The following is a 26,613-nucleotide window of genomic DNA, read 5'->3' as shown; positions in this document are numbered from 1 at the left end:
TCAAGGGAACAATTTGGGCAATCGACCTCCACACCCTCCCGGTTTCCAACAACAACGGAGTCCGGATGAGGGAAGCTTGCTTGCTAAGGTGCTTGAGAGATTTGATAGGATGGAACTTGAAGCCAAGCAAAGAGAGCTTGATGCTAGACAAAGAGAGAGGAACCAAGCCGCCACTAATCAAATGCTTGAAACTCAAATCTCACAACTTGCTATCAACCTTCAAGGGAGACCTCAAGGAGGATTGCCTTCCACTACGGAGACTAATCCTAGGGAGCATGTGAAAGCCATCAAAGTTGTAGAGCTTCGGAGTGGGCGGAACTTGGAGAAAGCCAATGGAAAGAAACAAGTTGTTGAGGAGGATGAGCCTCAAGTGGTAATTGACATAGCAAGTTCAAGTCGAGAGTTGCCTCGGGAATGTGAGGAGGTGGTTATCGAAGTCGAAGAGCCTTATGTACCACCGCCACCGTTTGTGCCTCCGGTTCCATTTCCGAGCCGGTTAAGAAAAGCTCCGGACAATGAAAAGTTCAAAAAGTTCCTTGAAATATTCAAGAAAATTCAAATCCACTTGAGTTTGGCGGATGCTTCGAGAGAGATGCCCCAATACGCAAAGTTCTTGAAGGACATAATAATGAACAAGCGAAGTTGGGAACAAAGCGCAACAATTTCCCTCACGGAGAATTGTAGTGCTATTATCCAAAGTGATCTACCGACAAAGCTAAAGGACCCAGGGAGTTTCACTATTCCTTGTTCAATTGGAACTTCTACTTCTCTTAATTGTCTTTGCGATTTGGGTGCAAGTATAAATTTAATGCCATTGTGTCTTTTCAGGAAAATATGTGGAAACCAACCGATAAAACAAACTTCCATGATGCTCCAATTGGCCGACCATTCGCTCAAGAGACCGCACGGGGTTGCGGAAGACGTGCTAGTAAAAATGGGCAAGTTCATCTTTCCGGTGGACTTTGTTGTGCTTGATTATGCGGTCGACAAAGATTGCCCCATGATTCTTGGGCGCCCTTTTCTAAATACGGGACGAGCATTGGTTGATGTGAATGCGGGAAAGATAACATTGAGAATGAATGACGAGAGCATGGAATTTGACATGAGACATGGAAAAAGCAAGTGTGAGGAGGAGCAATGTATGAAGATTGATGCCATTGAACCCACATTGCATGTGCCTTTAAAGGAGGTTCATAAGAAAGAACCCAAAATTGGGTGTGCCAAAACTAACATGACACCTCATGTCAAGCCACGGAAGGGAAAACCAAGACATTGGGCATCATGGAAGTTGAAGCTCAATGGGATAGCAACCGCAAGCAAGAGACAAATGTGCAAGGAAGTTGCTACTCTTGGTGAGTACGTCCAAGTTCGAACCTCCCAAGAGCATTCGCATGCGGGGAAGTTGATTTCTCAATGGAGCGGACCATTTAAAACACGACGCAAATTGGAGGATGATTTGATTGAGTTAGAGGGGGACAATGGAGATGTTTTTAAGGTGCTTGGGGAATGGTGCAAACCATATCCAAGAGTGTTGAGGAATGAGGGCCGTGAGCAAGTCGCTCTTTTTGATCCTCCATGATTTTGAAGACTGCTAGTCGAGCTTTCGACTTTAAACAAGCGCGCTCGGGAGGCATTCCCGAGAGGTTCGATGTTCTACCTTTTATCTTATGTTCTTAGCTTTTAATTTTGTGTTTTTTTTTTATGTTGTTCTTTTTGTTATTTATGTTCGATTAGATGTCGGGTGTGTTCAGTTTTTGGATGTGTAGGAGTCCGGGGAATCAACGGAACGAGGAATCGAGAGACACGAAAAGAGAAAGGAGCAGTTTTTTCTGCTAAACCTTGTCTCGATTCGAGACAAGCTTCTTAGTAAGTTGTCTCGAATCGAGACAGGGGGTGCAGATCAATCTGCCCCCTTTTCTTCTGTGTCTCGAATCGAGACACCTTAGTAACAAGGGTGTCTCGATTCGAGACACTCTACTTAAGAGGGAAGAACTCGAATTTTCTCATTGATCTTTAAACTATCACTTGGATTGATGATGTGGCGCGATATAGGACTTTTACAAGACGCATATTAGCCCGCCTACACCTTCACCGGAGCCACCCGAGTTCGATTGAACTCGAAGATTTGCTTTCTTCAACTCTAACTCATGCAATTTTCCGTTTTATTTCATTGCCATGAGGACATAGCATAGAAATAGTGTGAGGAGGGGTTGTTGAAAATATGAATGCGTTAGAGTCTCGGTTTTATTGCTTTGTTTTTGATGTTTGCTTGTAAGAGTCTAGTTGTTGTTTTATGTTGTTTATTTTGAGTCACCTCGCACTAAATCGTTGGCTTGTGTATGTTGAAGCATGATTAGTGACTTTGGTGAATTTGTGAAATGAAAAGTTTGATTCCCGATCAATGAAGTTAGTGAGTGCATTTTTCTAGTGTGAATCAATCAATTGTGATGTGTTTAAATAAGATGCAAGTTGTATGACATGGTTTAATGAAATTCGAGTTAATTACATGATTAATTGGTGTTGTGTTTTGATAAGTTTGAAGTGCTTAATACGGATACATGATGTGTGCTTGTAATGTGATAAGTTGTGCCATTGTTGAAAATTTGAGGATGTTGGCATGTTTTCATAGGAATTGAGTTTTTTGCATGACACCCTTTTATTGAGTGATTTTTGAGCCTAATTGTTGTTGTGAGTGTCAATTGCATGCTAGATTCCTAGAACTTGCTTGGTGTCCGTTCAAAACTATAAAGGTTGAGTGTTAATGACTAGATGAGTATGGCATTTAGGAATACCCCAAATTTTTGAACTAAATCACTTAAAAGCCTACCCTCTACCTTTAGAATCACCATTTTGAGCCTAAGCCCTTCTTTGTCAAAACACAAATTACACAACTCCCTTCAACAACTTACCTCTTAAAACACCCAATTTGATTTGAATGACCTAATGATGAGAAAAATGTGGCTCTAGCTTGATGATTATAATGAAAATGTGAAGTGGTAAAAGAAGAGAAAATTGCCTTGAGAAAAAGAAAATCAAAGACAGAAAGAATAACAACAATATCAAGAAGAAAAAGAAAACAAAAGAAAAAGAGGAAAATGAAGAAAAGAAAAGAAAGAAAGAATAAACAAAGGCAATAAAAATTGAAAAGTTCACAAGTGTTGAAAATCCGAGCTAGGTCGGAAGTATGTTAGAAAAGAGTCGTTCAAATCAAGTTTTAGCCAAGTATCCAAATCTACCTACCCCCAACCCAAATCCAAGTTACAACCCTCACAATTCCATATGATAGTTGTTAATTACCGAACCAAATAGTGGAATTCGGGACTAAAAGCAAGCTTATGGTGAATAAGCACGATGTGAGTTTAATCGTTTACCTTAAACACTTGTGTGTTGGAGTGACATCTTGTGAGTTTCATTGTGCTTTGCTTGGTTTCTATGAGAATAATGCCATGGTTTACCATTTCATTTTGGTCAATGTGTGCATGTCCCGTAGATGATTGTAACTTCGAATTTGCTTAACACAAATGCCTTACCAATAGTATTCTCAATGTCATTGGACTATGTCATTATAGTTGCATTCATCATTGGTTGCATCGCTTGCGATTGTTAATACTAGAAGTTTGTCTGGTGCCTTCATTGGTTGGGAATTCGTATGTTGTTTTGTGTTTACAATCACCAAGGTTATTAGTTGTTGCGGTTGATAGTGAGATTCATTTCTTGCTTGGGGACAAGCAAGGTTTTAGTGTGAGGAGGTTTGATAGGAGTAAAATACTCCTATCTTTAGGATGTCTTTTCGTATGCTTTTATGCGTTTTCACCCCGCTTTTATATGAATTGATTAGCTTATAGAGGGTGTTTATGTTTCAGGGAGTTAGGAGCAATACGAAAGGTTTTGAGGCCGGAATAGTGGAAAATGAGCAAAAGATGGAAAAGTCGACGGAAAAGAGGCGAAAGCTCATTTACAAGTCTGAAAATCTGACCCCGCTGCACTAATTGACGAATATGGACTAGCTAGAAGCTTCAAATAAATTTGTGTTCTTCATGAACGTTGAAGTAGACATCCTAATCTTTCCAACGGTTCAAGAATCAGCTCATTTGGAGGTGTCTACAAAGAGTTATGAAGTTTTGAAGTCAGTCGTTGCGCAGCAGAAATAGTGTCTCTTTCAAGACAAACTTTTGTGCATGTCTCGATCGAGAAGCATGTTCAGATGAGCTTCTCGATAGAGACCAGTGTTACAAAAGAAGCCGAGAGCATGCTAAAAATAGGGTCTCGATCGAGAAGCTTTCTTACAAAGGCTTCTCGATCGAGACATGAAGAAAACCTGGAGAAAAAATCTTTTTGGGTCAGTGTGCTAGTGAGCCCATTTTCCCCTTTTGGTCAAACCTTTGTACTAGTAGATTTGTCATTTAGCCTCTTTTGGCTTGGCTATATAAGGCCTTTTATGTTTTTAGGGTAAAACATTCTACACTTTTAGCCTCAATCCTAATATAGTACTTTTTATTTCCTTTTGTAGATCTACAATTGTTCTTATTGTTCTTATGAAGTAATTTCCAGATTTTAGTTTTCTTTATGATTTTTCTTCTTCTACAAGTCTTATTATTATTTCAAGCTTCATTATCTAGTGAATACTATTATTTACACACAAGCTCTACTTAAGGTAATTGTTTTTTACTCATTATGAATAGCAATAGATGTTTAATGTTTGTTGATAAATTAGTAATTTCTGTTATCTTCACCATGGTTGGCTAAACCCCATGTTTGGGGGTTAATTTGAATCTTAGTTGTGTATGATTGGGTTAGGGTTTTGGGGTTGTGTTGATTGCTCTAATTAAGGAACCTAAAGCTTGCTTAGATTAGCTACCTAAGTATTGTTCTTAAATTAATTCTCACCTTGAGAGAGGGTTTATTAGTTGGATTTGATTAATTAGAGACTTAATTAGTAACACCATGAGAGTGGGTTAGTAATTAGGTGGCCTATGAGTTGTGATTTATTTGTTAATTGCCTCTAATTGCGTTTAGTGCTACGAGAGTAGGTTGAGCTCGATTAGTTGTGGTTTTGTAGCTCTTAGAGGCTCTAGAGAGCGGGAGTTGCGATCTTAGAACGCTCGGCCCTCGTTTAGAACCCTAAACTCGATACCCTTGATTGCATGACCTAAGAGGATTATTAGCTCCCAAACCTCTTTATCACTTGAATTTCGTTTATTATTATAGTATTTACTCGGTTCTTTAAATTAGTAATTTGTTAATTCCTAAATTAGCATAAGTTTGTAGTAGTTGGTTGATTGGTTAGTTAAGAAAAATACTTATTCTCTTGCTAAACGAATTGAATAGCAACTAAGTTCATTCTCATCGATAATCACTCTTGAATTCACTCCTTGTGGGATCGATAACTCGGACTTAGGTCCACTCTATTACAAGTTGGGGTTTTTTCTCAACACTTGTTAGGAAATTCATCTTTCTTTGCATGTATCCATTTACATCCAATTGCATTCTTTTCCTTTGGCAGACTTGCTAGTTTCCAAGTCTGATTCTTACGAAGAGACTGTATTTCTTCATGCATAGAATTCTTCCACTTTTCTACTTATGAACTTTAGACATCATCTCGATAAATGGTAGGAAGCTCATCATTTGCAATTTAAGATGCATACGCTACCAAATTAGCATAGCGAGCAGGAAGTTTTTTCGCCCGTTTACCTTTCCCTAATGCAATTGACTCATATTGCTATGGAAGTTCGTGGGTTTGAACCTCTTCTTCATCCGACTCCTCTTATGCAATAGGAGTTTCCATGTTTTCTTTTTCATTCATTTCTGGCTCACAATTTTTTCAAACTCCACCTGTTTTGGAGTACCATCAATTTGTATGTTTTCAGATGTTACCTTCTTCAACAGGGCAGACTCGTCAATGCTAATATCCTTGCTAAATATTATTTTCTTTGTTTCAAAACACCAAAGACAATAGTCTTTCACTCCTAGGTTGATCCCAATAAAGAGGGTCTTTTTTACTCCTAATAAAAAAACACAGCAGAAATACAAAAAAGATATATAAAAAAGACATAAAACATGAAAATATAAAAAAGATATTTTTGAAATTTAAAAACAAAAAAATATCATTTTGATAAAAAGAAAAAATATGCGATGGAAAGGTGTCTAATTAACATTTAGATAGAGTAGTAAATAAGTTTAAAAAAAAGGTACCATGGGAAGTTTCCTCTAAAAAAATACTCTGATTTTAAAAATTTAGTCAATTATTCTTTTTTATTTGAAAAATATATTTTTAAGAAACCGTTTAAATTTTGTTTGAAATTATGTAAAATTTGAAATCCTTTTAGAAACTTTTTAAGAAATGTTTATAAACTACTGTATTGTGTTTTTTTTAGAAACTAGTTTCGCATTACGTGCTATGCACGTGGCTCATAACGTAACTACTCAATGAACATATTAGTAAATTAATTATAATTATATCAATTTTTTTATTTATAATTAATATTAAATTAGTTAAAAAAATTTGTAAAAGTAAATATATTATATTCGGTTAAATAATTTATTTCATACTGAATTTATTCTTCTTTTGGTTTTATAATAACCATAATTAATAATTAACTTAATTTTATTAATAATAGTTTTGAAAATAATAAGATAGAAATTTAAATGATAATATATTGACCAAATATAGTATTTTAATTTTGTAGTTCAATCAAACTAAAAGATAGGTATTCCTACTAATTTGGAGACAATTTAGTTATTTTTTACATATTAAAAATTAAATTGGAGATAATTTAGCTACATATTTTAATTAGGACTTTAATTACAATAGTGATTAATTAAATAACTAATTAGTTAATGACTATAAAACCTTTATTTAGTAGTAAACTGAAAAGGATTATTCAGTAAATTTGCATGTCCCCCCCACCCCCTCCCCTCCGTATTTTTATAGATGGTATAGATATAGATATAGATATAGATAACTTGCACCTGTTAAACCAACATGTTGAAGTAAAAAGTAAATCATGATTGGGGTAAAAAAATCAAGTGTGAGATACGATGAATATGATTTTTAAATTATGATTTAGAGTTAAAGTTTGCAAAAAAAATATTTGTTTGTTTTTTAATTTTTGTAAACATTCCAAATAAAAAAAGAGTATGGAATGTCTTGGCTTTTCTTTTCTCCCCGCACCAAAAATGGATTTTTGAATTTGACTTAATACATAATTTGATCCTTGAAACTTGTACTCTCTTATCCATTTAACTTCGAAACTTAATGTTTCACCTATCGAACCTCAAAACTTATTAAATAATCCGATTTGACATCTGAACTTGATAAATACGTAAATATTGAACCCCTCCGTGTCCATCTGCCACTTAAAACATTTTAAAAAAATTGTATACATATGAGTTTAATGTTTACATATTTATCAAGTTTAGGGGTCAAATCGTGTTATTTAACAAGTTCAAAAGTTCGATAGGTGAGACGTTAAATTTAGGGATTAAATAGGTAAAAGAGTACAAATTCATGAGTCAAACTATATATTCAGCCTTTTGAATTTTCTTGCTTCTAAACGGACCTGATATATATGGGCCTCATTCCATTTTAAAGCCCCACTGGCGTACCCTTTTAATTATAATTTTTTGAACTGTTTATTTTAGTTAATAACATAAAAGAACATTTTATTATTATAATTATAGAGTAATGAATTCCATGTAAAAATAAAACTTTAAGTCTTTATTTCTTTAGTTATTTTGAAAAAGCATAATTATATAAATTTCAACATTAGCTTTATTGACTGTGTATTTATTTAAAATTACAACGAAAACAAGAAATTCAAATCTGAAATTTTAATAAATGTGCGCTTTGGCATCATGACGAGTTTTGATAGAAATAAATATTTCTAACACTAAAGATAAATATCTCATACCAGTCTTTGATTTCTCCGTCAAAATACTATATAAATTACAAAAGAAATTGAAATTTTTAATTTCAATCATACTTGTTCAATTTTAGACAAAAAGAAGATACAACTACAATTAAAATCTATTCATTATAAAAAAAAAGAGCATAAAAAGCATGTTTATTTGGAATATTTTGTTTTTCTTCATATATGTGACATTTTCATAATTTTTTTTTGACAATACATTTTTATAAGGGGAAACTTGGAATAGTCCTTAGGACCTTAGCTAATGTCGGCTATATTTCATATTCTAAATAACTTATCAAGCACTTCTTATGCTATGCAATGCACCTATATGTACAATTAGTTAGATGCTTGTCTTATTCTATTTCTTTTTATACATTCGGAGGAACATTTACCTTTTTCATTTGCCATGAGCTTAAAGTTATAGTAATTTATTAAGTATAACACACAAGTCTTGGCTTAAGGGAATTAAATTTTGGTAATACATTTATTTATCTATTTAATACATTATAGTTAAGGTTAACTATAAAATAATTTATAAATTTTAGCGGATTTTTCAATTGTAATATGAACTTTCAATTTTGACAATATAAAATATAAACTACCAATTCCTTTTATAATTCGGGACACCAATTAATTTTTGATAAGATTGATAACGTGGATGCTGAAATATTATTAACCCGTTGTTTGTGTTTGCATAATTATAAATTCTATTGAAAAATTGACGTTGTGTCTCAAATTATTAAAAAATACTAATTTATATTTTAAATTGCTAAGTTGAAATTTTATGTTAAAAATATGTTATTGTTATTATTATTATTATAACTGATTAATTTATTTTTCTATTTTATTTTCATGGTCAGAATTTATCCATTTGTCCTCTCAAGAATTTATTCATTTAATATTGCCATTTTATGCATGAAATTCTATTTTCCTTATGGGCAAACAATTTATAGTAGATGCATCGCATAAACTTTTAATCCTAAAAACAAGAAGACCAATGCCATTGACATGGGTTCCCCTTTGATCACTATAAAAGCTCCATGCCTATGGCATCTTTAAATGCAATAAATAATTGCATTTGACATACCACGAAAGAAAAAGAAATGGGTTTGGATGACTTGACAAGATTAGTGTAGTCGTTTCAGTTTATTTCTCAATGTCAATTCAAAACTTAACACATTCCTTTTTAATTTTATATATATTGTATTTGACATTAAATTTAGACGGTCTTTTCTAATTATCGTAAATTTAATTTCAATTATTTTAGAAAAATAATAATTTAAATTGACTTTTAATTAATTTAATTCTGTTTAAATTATTATTTATTTATAAAGATATATGAGATGGCAAACCGAAGTTACATATGAGTGGTTGGGTTGCAGAATTTAAGGTATTTTACCTTAGTATTCTAAGCATGAGCTACTCTATTATTTATTGAATCAAATAGCAATTTTCCCCCTCAATTTGTAAATAATAAATCACTCACATTCCTAGATACTTCAATAGGAGCGAAACAACCTGCAAGAATATATATATATATATATATATATATATATATATATAAATTGTTGAATAAATTTGATCCTTTTAAAATTTATAATTTAATTAAAAAATAAATATAATTCATGATTATTTTTTTGATAATTATATAATTCATAATTTTTATAACAAAAACTTTAGTTTAAAAACTCCATCGAATTTGACTATAAAACTAATATATTTTTGTAATCACCAGCGCCTCTCACCATTCATATAAGTGTTATTTCTAGCTTACAACGATGAAGACTTCACTCAATTCTTTAACATGTCTAAAAAATCTCGTTACCAAGCATTGTTTTGGTACATAAAAGGAGGCAACAGCCGATAACAATCCCGTTACCAAACATTCAACCCTAATTATCAATTTTTACAAAATTCAATTTAAAACTAAATGTAATATATGATTGAACCGGTCGATCTATTTTGGTTCTTAAAAAACCGAAAGAATAGTAATTTTGGCTCATTTTAATGTGGATGCATAGAAAATTGGGGTGATAATTGAAAACCCAATGTCCCATCAAAGAAAAGCATAAGCTGAGCCTACGAGGTTCGGTTAATTGTCGTTGGTTGAGTGTTTGGTCCACAGAAAACCTTAGCAGCAAACAACAAGTGCATGATTTGATACAATTAGGGCTCAAACCCCTTTGGTCCCCTTTTTTCATTATTCACTTCTTCTTATTGGATTCCTTATGCTCTTTTTTGTTCCATCATTTCTCTTCTTTCCACTACGTTTAATTAATTCTCTTTAGTTTAATTTCTAGTTAAAAAAACTAAATTAGTCAAACCGACCGAAATAACCAAATTTATATTCATTTTCCTCTAAATTGTACATAATTAAAAATTAACATTTTTTTTTATTAACTAATATTAATGAAATTTAATTATGGGCTAATCGAAATTAGCAACTAAATCAAATAATTATTGTGGTTCGGTTAAAATTAGGTCTACAAATATTTCAATTGTAATTCGATTTACAAATGGAAAAATTCGATTGTGGTTATTTTAGTTCAGTTTGTTGATCGAACTCGATGTACACCCCTAATTTGGGAATATGCAAAAACCATGGACGATAAAATTAGACAAACTAAAACTATGACTATGATTCGGTTATTTAATAAGTATAGTTTGGTTTATTTTTTAATTTAAATAAAAGTTTAGTGTTCGTTTTTAGTTCGGTTTAAACCATTTTAAAAAACGAAATAACCATATAATGAGTAAAAAAATTACATACATTTACATTTTTTGTTTTTATTTCTTAATTATAGCTAACAAATAAATTAAATAAATTTCGTAAAACGAATAAATATGCTAACAAACATATATAAAAAAAAAGGGTTAATTCCTAAAAAAATCACGAACTTTACACGAAGTTTCATTTTTAATCATGACCTTTAAAAGTTGTCATTTAAAGGCACGAACTTTCATATTGTTTCAAATTTATCATTTCAGTGTATTTTTATTAATTAAATTCTTCATCAAACCATTAATGAAAGACCCAAGTTATTAATCAACATCAAATTTTATTATCTTTCAGTTAGAGTATCTAGGATTATGAATTTTTAGTCAGATAAAATACACCGAATTTTACTTTAGTGATAGATTTGAAATAAAATGAAAGTCTGTGCCTTTAAATGACAACTTTTAAAGGTCATGATTAAAATGAAATTTCATGTAAAGTTCGTGATTTTTTTAGGAATTAACCCAAAAAAAATTATACAATCATTTTATTGTTTAAATTAATTTTAAATTAAAAATAGAAAATATTTTTTATTTTTATTATTTTTTAACCGAACTTAACTTCTCGATTTAATTCGATATACTATGAATTTACAGTTCGGTTTGGTTTAACAATTTAACAAATTTTAATTGATCAATTTTAGTCAATTCACTACAAGAAATTCATTATATTGTGACAAAAAATTTAATGATAAAATAAATTTTGTCATGATATGTAGGTAAATTGTGACAAAAATTTATTTTATAGCAATTAAAATAAAAATATCATATATTGTGATAAATTTAAATCTTGACAAATATTTTTATCACTATAAAAAAAATTAATTTTTTAATGACAAAGTATTTGCCATAAATATTATTTTATCACTATATATTATAAAAATAGTTGTAATGATAAAATAGATTTTGTCATGATATATTAATTTATCGTGACAAATTTTTTTTACAACAATTAAGATAAAAATAAATAATATTGTGATAAATTTAAACTTTTTCAAATATTTATGTCACTCTAAAAGAAATTCATTTTTTGTGACAGTATTTTTATAAAATAATTGTCACTGTATATTTATAAAAATAGTTATGATGATAAAATAAATTTTATCACATCATGAAATTATATTGTGAAAAAAACCATAGAATTAAAATAAGGATTTATTAAGTAATTGTTAATCGAATTCAAATTTAACGGGATTTAATTTTTGAATTTTCACCCAGAATCTAGATCTAATAATAATAATAATAATAATAAATTCATTAGATGAGATACAATTACGAAATACACATTTATTTAAAAATAATACTTTATATATAGAATTAATAATTTAATATTATGTCAGCTTATTGAATAATTATTTAATGAAATCAGTTAAAAATTGGCTCAAATTAATTTATTAAACCCGGTTCAGTTTTTTAAGTATATGTTTCATAACCACAACACAACCCATTATTATTTAAAATCCATGTCAATCCATGTATGTTTATAGAATCAATTTGAATCATCAGATCAAATTTCTGAACGCATCTAAAGCCATTAATATTTAACAGTTGTTTACAACCTAATTCCACTCTCTTTACCCACGTACAGCCACACCTCCACTTTACTTTGTTTCCTTTTTTTTTCTTTCACGTTTCATTTCAAATCCTTAACCGTAATGTTTTTAATCTAAATTAAGATTTTTTATTTGCCATCTCACCACTCTCATTTCCTATATCCTTTTCGATTTCTCTCCATCATATCTTCCCCTGATACATCTTTTATCAATTTAAATGTCGATGGATGCCTCTATTTTTATAGATTTTTGCTTTGGCCATTTTTTTCTTTTCAGTCGAATCGAGAGGCTTAATTTGAACCCGGAATCCTATTTCTAGAAACACGAAGGCCTGAGATTTTGAGTATTTGAATCCGGAATCCTGATTGAACGAAGGTAACAACATTGAAATATTTGAATTAAATTAAAGAGAGCAAATTCATTTATCATAAATATCGTTTTTTAGATCTAATCTTATATTTATTTTTTATTGCAGATTGAAGCACATGACTTGATAAAGAAACAACATCAGAATAGATATTCTATTAACTTTTGTTTAGTTAAATTTTTTATTGTAAGCACAATTTTGTATCTGTTTGAATAATTGATTATTTTAGGATATCGGGATTTTTGTATTTATGGTTTTATGTAGTTAAATTTGTTGAGTAATTATTTGTACTTTTTGTATTTGAAGTAACATTGTAATTTTTTATCGATTTAGTGCAAATTTATATTACGTTAGTGACACGATATTGTACTAATTATTTTTAAATAAAAAATTAGATATAAGAAAAATTATAATAAATTCTTTTGATAAAATTTGGCAATAATTTCCAGCACCATGTAGATTATGATTATGATAATATATTTTATTGCATTAAAAATTTGTGACAAAATAAATTTTATCAAAATAAAAATAAATTTCTTCATTATTAAAATCGTGATAAAAGAAATTTGTCAAGTAATTAAATTTTGTCACTAAAAATAGATTATTTATTATGACAAATAAATATTAATTGTGATAAAATTTAATAAATTGTGATATAATTAATCGTCATAATACATATTTAATATGACAAAAACAATTTCTCACAATAATAATATATGATGACAAATTATTATTTTTGTCATAAGAACGTTATTGAGACGAGGATGTCTTGACGAACTCAGTGACAAACATAATTTGTCACAATATGCTATTTGTGACAAAATTTGATTATACCGTGATGAATTTTTTCATCACAATATGCTAAATTTCTTGTAGTGATTGCAAATCGAACCGATCGCTACACCGCATACCCCTAATTTCAACCATTGTTTTTTTCATAATTGAGGAGGCAGCTCTTCCTTGCGAGAAGATTTAAACGTACGATCTAGTAAATAGTTATTCCGCGCTTATACTATTAGGGGCCGTTTGGTTCAAGGTTGGGAATGGGAATCGGAATGGGAATGGGAATGAGAAGGAATGGGAATGGGAATGATTGTTTTCATTTTTTGTTTGGTTCAAAATTAGTGTAGGAATGGGAATGGATAAAGTTTAATAAAAAAATTATTTATTATTTATTAAAAAAAAATTATTTTTTTTAAATATTTTTTAAATAAAAAAATAAAAAAATTTAAAAAAAATAAAAAAATATTTTAAAAAAATAAAAAAATATTTTCGAAAAAATAAAAAAAAATTGAATTAAAAAAAATTAAAAATTATTTTTATAAAATAAAAGTTATTTTTTAAAAAAAATAAAAAATTATTTTTAAAAAAAATTTAAAAATTATTATTTTTTAAATAAAAATTATTTAAAAAATATTAAAAAAATAATTTTAAAAAAATATTAAAAACGTTTTTTTTATTATTTTAAGTATATTTTTTTAAAATAAATATTTTAAAATAGTTTTTGTAATAATTATATATTTATTATTTATTATTAAAATATTTGTAAAATTTTGATTCTCATTCCCAAAAGTTCATTCCCATGGAGTAAGAGGGGAATGGGTGATTCCCATTGAGGGGGTAATCACATTCCCATTCCGTAATACAATTTGACAAAACAAACATAAACAATGGGAATCATTCCCATACCCATTCCCATTCCCCCCTTTTTATGGCGAACCAAACGGCCCATTAGAGCTATAGCTCAGTGGTAACTTCCACCAATCTGTCGATATTGACTTTGTGTCCATGTGTTGTGTTTCTCTCTTTTAAGCCAATAGCATCAAAGTTTAACTTAACGCCCAAAATCATAATAGTAGTTCGAAATTCTTAGTTTAATCCAATTTTTTTTGGACAAAAGTTCAACTTGCATCTTAAACTTCTATTCAATGTTGATTTCGCCAGATTCATCAACGTAGAATAAAATTGGTATCCGAACTAAGTCGATCGCCACAAAATGGATTATTGTTTCCAATTTTTTTTAACTCAACATAGAAACAATTGTATTAACTCTGAGTATAAAAAGTAGAGTAAACATGTGGATCTGATAAAAAATATTATGTGCCACAATTTTAAGAGATTTAGTCGCAAATCTGTCTTACAAAACCAATAAAAGAATAAAAAGTTAAAAACAGTAAAAGGGCCGATCTGTATTTTTGAGAAAAAGTCGAGGGTTTTTTTTGTAGCTTCTGCCTAATTTAAACAAATAGCTATAATTAAAACCGAAAATTAAAAATGCGGTAAATTTAAAGATTCTAAATGGTGGGACTATAAACAAAAAAAGTGGGATGATTTTGAATGATTAAACCTAAACCATGGAATGACTATAGCCAATTCAAAACAAAATCACACATTGAAAATAATGTGCAACAAAATAACATGATAATTAACCCAAAGTTAGCTAAGGAAGATTGCTTAGATATAAATTAGTAAACATGTAAAATGAGAAATGTTCATAAGCCTCTAGTACTTACAACTTAATTAGAAAATCCAAATTTTTCATTGGATGACAATATTTTAAAAAGTAGCATATTGAGGTTAATTGCAATAATTTACACAAGTAAACTAATTTCCCTATGGAAATTTTCAATATCAGCAAAAATCAGCTCCTTCCACTTCCAAATTCCATCAATTTCTTCCAAGTTAGCATAATTCTTCAGAGTAGTCAAGCTGATCAATTTCCCATGTCAATTTTGGAGCAACCCTCTCATGGCATGGAACATATTCCTAAACAACAAAAAAATTCAGCTTTAAAACTCTTACCTATAACCGAACCAAAATCTTTTATTGACCAAAGTAACTAATAAATTTGCATTACAGGCATTTCAAATGACCAACATAAGCCTAGATAAAGTTGCATTTTTAAGCATCAGCCTTAAGTTTTACCTCCAATTTCATCACTAGTTCCTTAGCTGTTGGTGCAGATGCAATGATGTTTCGTGCACTAGGGTTTATGAATCCTTCTTCGACAGCTTTGTCGATAAACGAGAGCAACGAGTTGTAGTAACCATCAACATTCAGCAATCCAACCTTTACAAATGTAGAAATGAAAATCGTTATTTAGTTCTTCTTCAAAGTTTACATAGAACAAGAAATATGCATTTCAGAGCATGGCAATTACCGGTTTGTCATGAATTCCGAGTTGAGCCCAAGTTATCACTTCTAGTAACTCTTCAAGTGTTCCATAACCACCTGAAAGTAAGCATAAATAGTCAATTGCTTAGTTACCAAAACATCAGTAAGCAGAATTACTAGCTAGATGGTTACATCTAAGTGCATGGAAACTTGTCAAGTCCTATATTTTGGCATTTAATTTCTGTTTACGCAAACGCAAATTCTGAAATGCTATTTAAAACTCATTTTTGAAAAAAATATTGTTTCGCCGTTTCCCGTTTCAGCATTTTTGTTTTCGTGCAACATAAACTTTATGTAGAAGGAAAGGGTTTGGTCAAACATCAAGTCTATTGACCTAAACATGGTCTTTATGGCAACCATTGAGAAAATAGAGGTATAATCTTCTGTCAAACCGTTCAGGTCATAATAGCCCTCATCTTATCATGTCACAGACAGGATGTGTTTTTTATTTTTTGAACTGTGATGGTGGGGATGTAATGACAATATGAGTTCACATGAAGAGAAAAATGACAGTTTTGTCCATGCATGTCTAATGGTACCCCCCAAGCTTTTTAGCACCATGATGATTAGTGGCTTGTGAAAGGGATGGACATCATTACCTGTTAGGTACAGGTACTAGTTGGCAAAAAACTATTTTGCTAAAAGTATGTTTCTGTGTCTCTTTCCCTTAATATGCTAAGCAAATAAATGAGTTCAGTGATATTAAAAGCTCAAGAACTACATTTCCAGAAAAATATAGCATTTCTTTAACCCACAGTAATTCAAACTTCCTTAGCTGCCCCTAATTTTCAGTGTAAGATGTTGATGGGTCTTTACTCAACAACTAGGCTCTCAACTCAACTGTCACACTGTAATTTATTAGGTGTTGAACCTCTCTTTGTAGCACGGAAATGGAAACGCCGGAACGAGAAACGCCGAATCCGAAAAAAGGCAAAACAACATCTTTTTCTAAGAATATGTTATAAATTTAGAAAATTAGACTATAATATTCACTTTGGCCCTCCAGCTTTTACAAAGATGAAAAGAGTTCAAGTTCGTAATTTTGGATAAAAGCACCCACAACTTATCAATTTTGAGTAAGCTAACAACTTTGACCACGATTAACGTCAGAAAAGTGTGTAAACTGACTCAAAATTGACAAATTTATTTCAAGTTGGAGGGCCGGAATGAACATTTTTTGAAAAATTAATGATTAATCTTTGGCATGGAAATATTAAAGCATCTAAATGGTTAATCTAATTTTTCTTGATTGAATTGGAACTTATAGTAACCTGGTAAGGCAATAAAAGCATCTGAATGCTTAGCCATCTCAGCTTTCCTTTGATGCATATCTGCTACAGCCTTCACTTCCCCTACTGTCTCACCAGTTAACTGCAAAAAAGGGTACCAACAAAAAACTTAAACAAATTGAAGCATTAAAATAAAGAGAGAGGAGTTTGGATGGTTGTGCAGTGAAGCAATGATGAATATTACAGTACTACAAGACTTAATCCAAAAAGTTCAACTCCACAACTTCCCAGCCATTAATTTTCTTATCTTTGAATTAAAAAAATTCCAATTCTGAAAGAAGCCAAGAAAGTAAAACACAAGAACAAAATACTCATATAGAACTAAACAGAGAAAAATCAAAAAAGTTTGGTTTAGTTATGCAAACTGACAACTACTATACTGTAACATTATTATGATGGATAAGGCTATCCAGTTGTGGAAGTCTTGAGAAACAGCTTACTTGTTCATTTTGGTGTTGTTGGGGATTACAAAAAGGAACAGTTCATCTCAGACAAATCAAATTCTTGGGAAACAAACAGAAATTGACAGAACCAAAATAAGAAAGAAAGGACTAATCAAACAAACTTAAAGAAAAAGTATGAATAGTTAAAGAAAATTGACACACAAAAAATGTATTCCTGATCCATTATTATTATAACTATTACAAAAGAATAATAAAAGGTGAAGAACTTTATGCAAAATGAAAAAAAGGTCAACAATAAAAAACATGGAAGCCTTTTGTTTTGTGGTTCAATCAGACATACCTCTCGAGGCATGAGCGTCTTGGGAATTACTCTGCAGCAAGACAATAACATGACAAAACCAACAAAATCATGAGCTGCAATGGAGAATTTAAACAGCAAAACAATCACAAAACACATTTGTTTTTACCCAATAACATGGCGACCACCATTATGCACAGCTTGAGAAACTAAGCCCATTAGACCTATGCTACCTCCTCCATACACCAAATCAATGCTTCTTGAAACCTGCAACAAATCATATTAGTTAGTGGACAACACATTAATCTTGAATAAAAATGTGTTCTTGATGGTGCATTCTTTCAACCATTCCAGCCCAAAATGCAAAAAAGCAACAACTTTTTGGATCAAAACGGAAAAAACAAGTAAACCCACGAAAGAAATTGAAGAAAAATGGTTATAAACAGAGTAAAGAATTGAACTTTGGACTAGAAAAACTCAATGCAGGCCAAAAAAACAAGAACCAAAAAAAGAAAAGAATACCAATTCTTTGCCAAGATCAATAGCAGCATCTTGGTAAGTAGTTTTCTTGCCTTGACTACTACCACAAAACACACAAATTCTCTTAAACTTAGAAGTTTGACTAATCTGTGTAGCTTCAATAACCTCCATTGTTACAAGCAAATGAAGCTCTGTTTTTGGTGTAAAACCCCAATAAGTGTAAAAGAAAAAGGAAAACAAAAAGTTTGAAACTTTGGAGTACTGTGTTTTGCTTACTTGACCACTACTACTACTACTAGTGAATGAGATTTTGATTGAGTGGGTTTAGTTTTTGTTTCTCTTCATGCGTATATATAAACCTTAACGCACGTGACTCCTCTTCTTATAGCACGCTTGCTACACCTCCACACACACTTACACCTAATCTTCGCACGCCTGGGGTATTTTTTTTTTATTACATAAGCATTGAGCATCTAAAATCCTAATTAAGGTATTCTTAAATTTGATAAAAAGGAAATAGCGGTCTGTTCGGTCATCGAAACCCTACTTTCGGTAGAGCTGGCAATTCGTGTTACCCTGTCATAAATGTGTCGTGTATCCATTTAAAATTAGATAATTTTTCTCAATCCGGATCCGACCCGTTTAACTAATCGTGTCAAATCCGAACTCGACCCGTTTATTAAACGGGTTAACACATGTTGAATTGTTTAACCCGTTTATCAAAACAGATCATAACAGATCACATGTTTAGCCTGTTTAACATATTTATTAATGACTCATTTAATGCATTTAACATACTTTTTAATTAAATTAGTATAATTAAACAATAAAACTCCAAAATAACCATAAATCTCAATACAACAAACAACACTTAATAAATGATATGCATTTTATGAGTATATTTAGTCACATATAATAATTTAATTTATTATTATAATTAATAAATAGATTTAATTGTGTTTTAACGCGTCTTAAACAGGTTAGGCGGGTTTAAACTGTTTAACCCGCTATTTAACCGTGTCATAAACGGGTTGACCTGTTTATGACCCAAACCCATATAAGCTTACCCAAACCCGCTTAATTTCGTGTCGTGTAAGAAATTGCTAGCACTAACTCTCGGCTGCCCGTTCCGTTATATTTTACTTATTTAAAATCAAATCAAACCGTTTTATATTTGAAATCTTGTAATTCAATCTATCTAATTTATTTGACGATTGATTCAGTTTACCATTTATTAGCAGACAATTCTTTTTGCTTGAATTCACAGTCCCACAACACTGTTGAGTCATCACTATATTAGTAACATAATTGATATGGGAATTTTAATTATAATTCTACTTAACTTTTTTAAAAAATACTATTCCCTCGTGTTTTAAAATAACATATAGCGACTTGACATCACTATGTTCAAAATTATTAACAACTATCACCATATAGTTTAGGGTTTTTATTAGATTGGAACGGGCCATGACTTATTACATGTTACATTTTTCATTAGATTAAAAGGTAATAATATACTAAACATTTTGATTAAACCTAATTTTAACCCAAAATGGATCAAAGCACATAAAGGTAAGAATTTTTCATAGTATTTTTTTATTAGGATGACGGAAGGGGAAATAGAATGTGAGACTCTAATACTAAAATATAATTTTCTTACCATTAGTATTAGATAGAGTTCACAGGTAAAATTAAGTGGGCGTCTACTTTTCACGACGTTTCATTTTGCTCTTTTTTTACCTGTTTTGTTTTTAAATTTTATCAGAGCTAACCTATTTTTACTTTAGATTAATGGTTCAAAACACTTAATGGAATGAAATGAGACTTTCAAAAAAAAAGTTTTAAAATTTTGTAACTTAGCTCAATTTTAAATATTTGCAATATTTTAGCCAATTCGCTTCAATTGATTTAATAGCACCTGCTCAACACAATATGGTATCCACATTGTCAAAAAATCATATGCCAACATAAAATGTATGGACCAAAATTGACCTATATTTGTAAGCATTTCAAATTTTTGGTTAGAAAATGAAAATATCAAAAATATATGATTTTTTTTAACCATTAGATTAATGCCACAATGGCATAATTGTTACACAACATGGAAATCACGTGAAACTGGATACACATTATCAAAATCAATTGAGACAAATCGGTTAAAATCTCTACGAATGTTTAAAATTCATTCAAAAATTAATTAAAATTACAAAAATCAAAAGGAAATTATTTTTTGATCCATCAAACCTTTAAATTTTATAATTCTCTAACTTACTTCAGAGTTATTTACTTCAAGTTGTTTATCTATAAACTAAAACAGCTTTTTAAGAAAAAAACAAGAATCAAATTTTTGATAAATATTAAAAGCAATCTATGGACATTATGATATGGGTACATTAATTTAAGACATAAATTTGATATGCACAATGCACATGCATAAATAAAAACATATAACTATCTGAAAACAAAGTATGGGTAAATAAGAAAATGGAATTATAGAGCATTGTGCAATTGATGATTGAAATAGAAACAGAAGTGGGGTGATAATGTACCCTCATCCACCCAACCTTACTAGACAAACTTGTTCTATTCATAGGAAACATTTCTTTTCTTTTTTTCTTTTTTTCATCTTCCCAATTCTTCAAACTCAGTTTCCAATTCCACACATCTAAATTATTAAAAACAAAAAAATTAAGTTAAGGTTTCACTTAATGATAAAGATATTTTTTATTTATAGTATTCAGTAGAAATATTTTATAAATTGGATACAATTATATTAAAAGGTTATAAAATTAACAAAAATGATAAAATATAAGTTTTAAAATGGCAATGCTATAACTTTTAAGACAAAAAGTTGAATTAAGAAATTTATCATTTTTTTTTAAGATTTAAAGACAACTGTCCATCATAAACTCTTTTTAGAACTGTTCCAATTGATATGTTAATTGAAATTTTGAGTATGAAGATAATGTTTGGTGAAATATAAGAAGAAAATTATGTATAAACGCGCTAGTTTTTTAACAATTTTTACGATATACACTAATATGATATAATACCTTTATAAAATTAGTCGATTTGTTAACCATTCTAATATACTTTTATTAAATAGTGATTTAAAATTATTTATAAAAAATATTTTAAACTACTTTTTGTTTTAAAATTATCAAAAAATATTAATTATTGTCCTTATTAAATAATTATCAATTTAATTTAATTGACTAAAACTAATATAATTATATGTATTTTAAATATTTATTTAGTTAACCAATTTTTAAAAATAATAATAAATAAATAATTTGTAACATCCAAAATAAAATCAACATATCAATTAGAAACGGATGAAGTAATATAATTATCATAGTTCTTTCAAGATTTTTTTTATTATAAACTAGATTATACTACGATTTAAACTATATAAAATTATCCAGAAATAAAAAAAACAATGATTAGATTATTTTATAGCTTAAAATTTGATAATCTCTAAGAACTTTTGAAAATAATTATTTAATCAATTAAATTATTAATTATAATTAACTGTAGATATTTTAACTCATATTAATTTACAATAAAAATTCAATTTATCCCTTAATCTTAACAAAAGAATATATAAATCAATTTCATGACTCTAAAAAAACACTTTCAATTTGATATTTTAACTTCTTTTACGTTTTCAACTCTAAATTATTCAATAAATTTATGCCATCTCAACCTTATTTTTTTTAATGTTCTAATTGTTTGCTGTCATATCACCTGAGGGGATAAACGGGCTAAAATGTCAAAATTTGAAGGTATTTTTTTATGGCCACGAACTTGATTTTTTTTATCTTTTGTATCAAGTTTAATAGTCAAAGTGAACCTTTATTGATAATGATAAATCTACTATAAGTTAAACTTTTCAAAAACTAAACAAAATTTAATAATTTTAATAGAATTAAGATATTTTAGTAATTAATCTTTTTTAAAATTTATTAATCAGAAAGTACTTATCAGACCAAATGAGTCATTCTATTAGAAGTAATATTAATAAATTTAACCCATTTCATTCTCCATAACCCCCATTCCCTCTTTCCTATTGAAGCATGCTGCCAGTAATCACCAATCATATCTCACTCTCTAATTAAAAAAATAAATTTTACACCATTTTCTCATCAACCCACTTGTTAATTTCACATTATTTTTAATGGGTTATTGCTTAGGGAAGTAACATTGCCAGGATTGCAGGAACTGAACACATCAACATTAAACTAATCATATTAAATTAGAGAGCTTCCCTAATCCCCAAAAATGGCCTTTTTGCATACTCTTCCTTACATTACAGTAACATACTAAATAACTAATCTTTTGTCTTAATGCCTATGCCCACTCCCTAAGTATAGAGATTATAAACTCATAATTATGAGTATTGTCTTAAATAGGGTATTGAGCTTGCATGCGCATTTGACCCATATGTTTTTGTGTGTTTGCTTGCTAATGTCGCTCGGGTGTTTATAGGGGTGAGCAAAAAATCAAATTGAACCGTACCGATCCGAACCGAATAAAAAATGGTTAATATAGAATGGTTTAATTTTAAATTTTTAGAAATTACGGTTTTATGTTTTGGTTTAATTTTCGAGCTCGGGCACTGAACCAAATAAAAAAACCAAACTTCCACCTTGGTTTTTTTTTATATATATATATATATATATATATATATATATATATTAAAATACTAAGTTTATTATAATATTTAGCATTTTTATTAAAAATTAATATTAACCATCACTGATAATCATTATATTTAGTAAAAATATTAATTATAAATATAATTTTAATGATGGTTTACTGAAAATTAGTGTCTTTTTTTATTTTATTTTTTATAACCAAAAAAACAGAACGGAATAACCGTACCAAACCAAATTGAAAAAACCGTAAACCGGACTATGAAATTTGGTTTTATTTTTGTAGGTGTGGTTTGATTCGGTTTTGACATTTTACACTCCAAATCTAACCGAACCGAACCCACTCCTATGTGTTTATATGTGATTTATATTTTATTCTATTTTTACATCTAATTCACATTCTTATTTTCGGCTCAAAACAATCTTAAAGAAGAATAAAATAATAAATTTATATAATTAAAATGAATTAATGCTCGAAATTGCAAGTGAACAATGTCGATAAAAAAAGTAATAAAGTGATAAGAAAAAATCGACTTTCAGGGAATTGAATTTAGCACCAAAATAATTAATTAAGAATTATTTGAACCAACAAAAATAGAGTTTATGTAATTTTTAATAAAAACTAATAAAAACAGTAAATAATAAATTAAGGAATAAACAATAATAACAAATAACTCAGAATATTTTTTTCGTATGGATTATCAATACCTTACAACTCTATAACTCATATCAATCAATTTTATGTTACATGCAATGCAAGATAGATCAAAAATACTAGCTCAATATTCTTATCTTATTGCTAGCCTATTAACTGTAAATCAATTACTCCAAATTATCCTTATGTCACGATTACAAAATAATAGAAATAAATTATAATTATAATCAACGCATTATCAATTAGTTATCCACATATACCGCATAACGCAAATATGATGGTTGGACTCATGCATGCTTTGAAAAAAATATATAAAAGTCATAAATTTATATATAAAATAACTCAAAACGATGTGTTTTGATGTTTCAACGACGTGGACCATAATAAGAGTCTTTTGTTTCCATGCCATTAATCTTCATCAGATTTTCGATCGGTGTATCTATTTACTAAAAAAAATGATAGTTGGGTGTACAAATGTGATAATTTTGATAAACAGAGATCATACATAACTGATGAATTTATATAATATTTCTCATTAATCTAAAAACCAAAACTTATTATAATTTTATTATTAGTTTAATTTCATATTCTAATAATTTAAACATTATAATAATTTAAACATTATAATAATTAATTAAATTATATCTTCATCCAAAATTATTGGATAATTAATTTATGTAATTTAAGTAAAATATACAATTGTTTAAAAAAAAAAACTAAAAACCACTACAAGAAATTTTGTTTTCGGGAACAAATACTTTTGCAGCTAATTTTTTTTTGCTGCTAAAAAATATTTTGCAGTATTAATTTTGAAAGTTGTTGCCATTAGTTAAGTTATAGCAGCATTTTACAGCAAATTTTGTTACCAATTACTTAAGGCAACGTTTTATTGGCAGCAACATTCCACAATTTTTTTTTGCTATATGTTAATAATAACAATTTTAGCACTATTTGCAGTAAACATGTTTGCTGCTAATTCTAGTAATTCTTGTAGTGAACGTTGAAGCACTCAATAATGATAAAAATAAAAGTTCAATTAGTCATATTTTAATAAAAAATAAACGTACAAGGACCACATTAACTTAAATAAAATAAAATATTTGTTCACTCTACATACACTAATAAAAGGACCTTATGAGGTGAAACTTTCAAGTGTAGGACCTCGAGTACCATATATTTTGCATAAGGATCGTAAGTAAAAATTCACCAAATGGAGGACCTAAAAATAGGTTTGGCCAAAACAAGAACATGATATACTTACAAGTTGCTATACAAGACATACACTTATAATATTACCCCGTAATGCACAACTAATCAAGATTAACATTATCCTAGTGCTAACACAATGCGACCATGTTCTATCTTGCAGATCTCAACAACAAAAAATCTGTTTTTAATTGCAATTAAAATCACGAGCTCTAAGTATATTTTGCAATTACCACATCAAATTTTAAATTTTAAATTTTTTATAAATCTAACTCTCAACTTTTGAAACATGTACTACAAAATAAATTTCTGATACGACACTTCAAATTACATGTATAGTATGAATATTATTGTCACTGGTTCTAACAGGTTGGCCGTGGGTTGTGCTAACAGAATTGGAAGGTGGTGGAGCAGAGAAGAGCTAAGATCTGTCGCCACCTTGTTCTAGCTAGTCTTACCAACACCCGACCTTACACTTTATTACCCTTCATTCCCAATGCAAATTTGCCTCTTCCTTGTAATATTGCCCCATAACTTTATTTTAAAAAAATATTTTTAATTTATGTATTGCAATCTAACAATACATGTAGCTAATGAAAAGAATATTCTGTTAGAATTATACTTATTATCATCATTAATCTCAAGCATTATACATTTTTATAATGGGAGAATTCTGGAGGTGAGTTACGTAAATAATTATTAGCCACTAGTATAAAGTATTTAAATTTATTAAGTTGTTTTTTATCAGTGAATTTATTAAAAAGTCATAGGAAGTGGCAATCTTCATTGATAGAGTTCCGCATACTAAAATGGCAATCTCTGCTACTCAAATGAATAAAATATATTTTAATATATTTAACTAAACTTAACTAGTTAAGAATCAGAAAATCAAAAGAGATTTGAATTAAGAATTAAAAGAGTTTGGATAGGGGAATTTAAATTTAAATTTGAGTTAAATCCTTTGTTTGAATTGTAGAGTTTATTAGATCTAAATTTGGGTCAACTTCAAATTATGTTTCACACATTTAAAGTTGAAGAATTTGAAATGACCTCTACAACTTAAGAAACCCATTTTAACTAAAGTGACCATTTTTTGAAGACATATAAATTTGTTTTACATCCTACGTGGATCTAGAACATGGGATGTTATTATTATATACTCTTAATAATTATCATCGGTCAATATTTGTGGGCTTTATTCAAAATATCTCACCTTACACCGTATTCAATTTGTTTCAAATATGTTTCTATAGTTTTCTAAATACGGTTTAGGAAAGTTAGAAGAGTTTAAGAGCCAATTGTTTCAGTCGTATAGTTTGTAAAGCAAGTGGTTTGTGACAAAATTTTCCATGAAGAGAAGTGGATCGACGATGGTGCAAAATAGTTGCATTCAGTCAAATCAAATGTGCACTCGATCATGTGGTGGAGTTGGTTAATTAAGTAGGAGTGGAAATTGCAGCGTTTTAACACTAACAATTAAACCCTTATCCTTAACATAGACATTGTAAAGTGCGTATTATAAGCATGCATGTATTACCCATTACTAGTGTTCCCCATATGTATAGCATTTTTTGCATTTCTTCTACGTAACATGTCATTATCTCATAAGTACTATTTATTTTTAAGATATAATATTAAAAAAATCACGAATTTTATACGTTTTTTCATTTTAATCACGCAGTTTAAATTTTCTCATTTTCATACACGAACTACCACTTTTTCTCAAAATCATGCACGGTGATGAGGTGACACTCATTCATTGGTGTAAAATGACCTCCACCTCAGCAAATTACACCAATGAAGCCGTGACACCTCAGCAACGTTCATGAATTTGAGAAAAAAATGAT

General features: G+C 29.5%; 1 protein-coding gene and 1 long non-coding RNA gene across 2 annotated transcripts; one reads left to right on the top strand and one right to left on the bottom strand.

Annotated features, from left to right (window-relative positions):
- Positions 1-12,285: 12,285 nt before the first annotated feature.
- LOC126676232 (uncharacterized) lies at positions 12,286-12,929 on the top strand. Its single transcript, XR_007640256.1, has 2 exons — positions 12,286-12,613; positions 12,714-12,929. It is a non-coding gene; the product is annotated as an uncharacterized LOC126676232 (long non-coding RNA).
- A 2,196-nt stretch (positions 12,930-15,125) lies between these two features.
- LOC126676290 (cytokinin riboside 5'-monophosphate phosphoribohydrolase LOG3) lies at positions 15,126-18,587 on the bottom strand. The gene is made up of 7 exons (XM_050370461.2): positions 18,293-18,587; positions 17,940-18,037; positions 17,813-17,843; positions 17,051-17,150; positions 15,766-15,836; positions 15,531-15,674; positions 15,126-15,371 (listed from the first exon to the last, which is right to left on the bottom strand). The coding sequence occupies exons 1-7, from the start codon at positions 18,419-18,421 to the stop codon at positions 15,288-15,290; spliced, it is 657 nt and encodes a 218-aa protein (XP_050226418.1). The 5' UTR covers positions 18,422-18,587; the 3' UTR covers positions 15,126-15,287.
- Between the last annotated feature and the right edge of the window lie 8,026 nt (positions 18,588-26,613).

This window comes from Mercurialis annua, linkage group LG4, assembly GCF_937616625.2.
Source record: "Mercurialis annua linkage group LG4, ddMerAnnu1.2, whole genome shotgun sequence".
Lineage (NCBI taxonomy): Eukaryota > Viridiplantae > Streptophyta > Magnoliopsida > Malpighiales > Euphorbiaceae > Mercurialis > Mercurialis annua.
This window is presented reverse-complemented; position numbering and strand designations above follow the sequence as displayed.

Bases quoted from the DNA above. Each gene is read 5' to 3' on its own strand.
- LOC126676290 (XM_050370461.2), bottom strand. From the start codon at position 18,421: ATGGAGGTTATTGAAGCTACACAGATTAGTCAAACTTCTAAGTTTAAG. The intron at 17,844-17,939 runs GTAAAAACAAAT...GTCTTGCTGCAG, and splicing joins GGTGGTCGCCATGTTATTGG to AGTAATTCCCAAGACGCTCA. The intron at 17,151-17,812 runs GTATGTCTGATT...CCTTTTTTGCAG, and splicing joins AGACGCTCATGCCTCGAGAG to TTAACTGGTGAGACAGTAGG.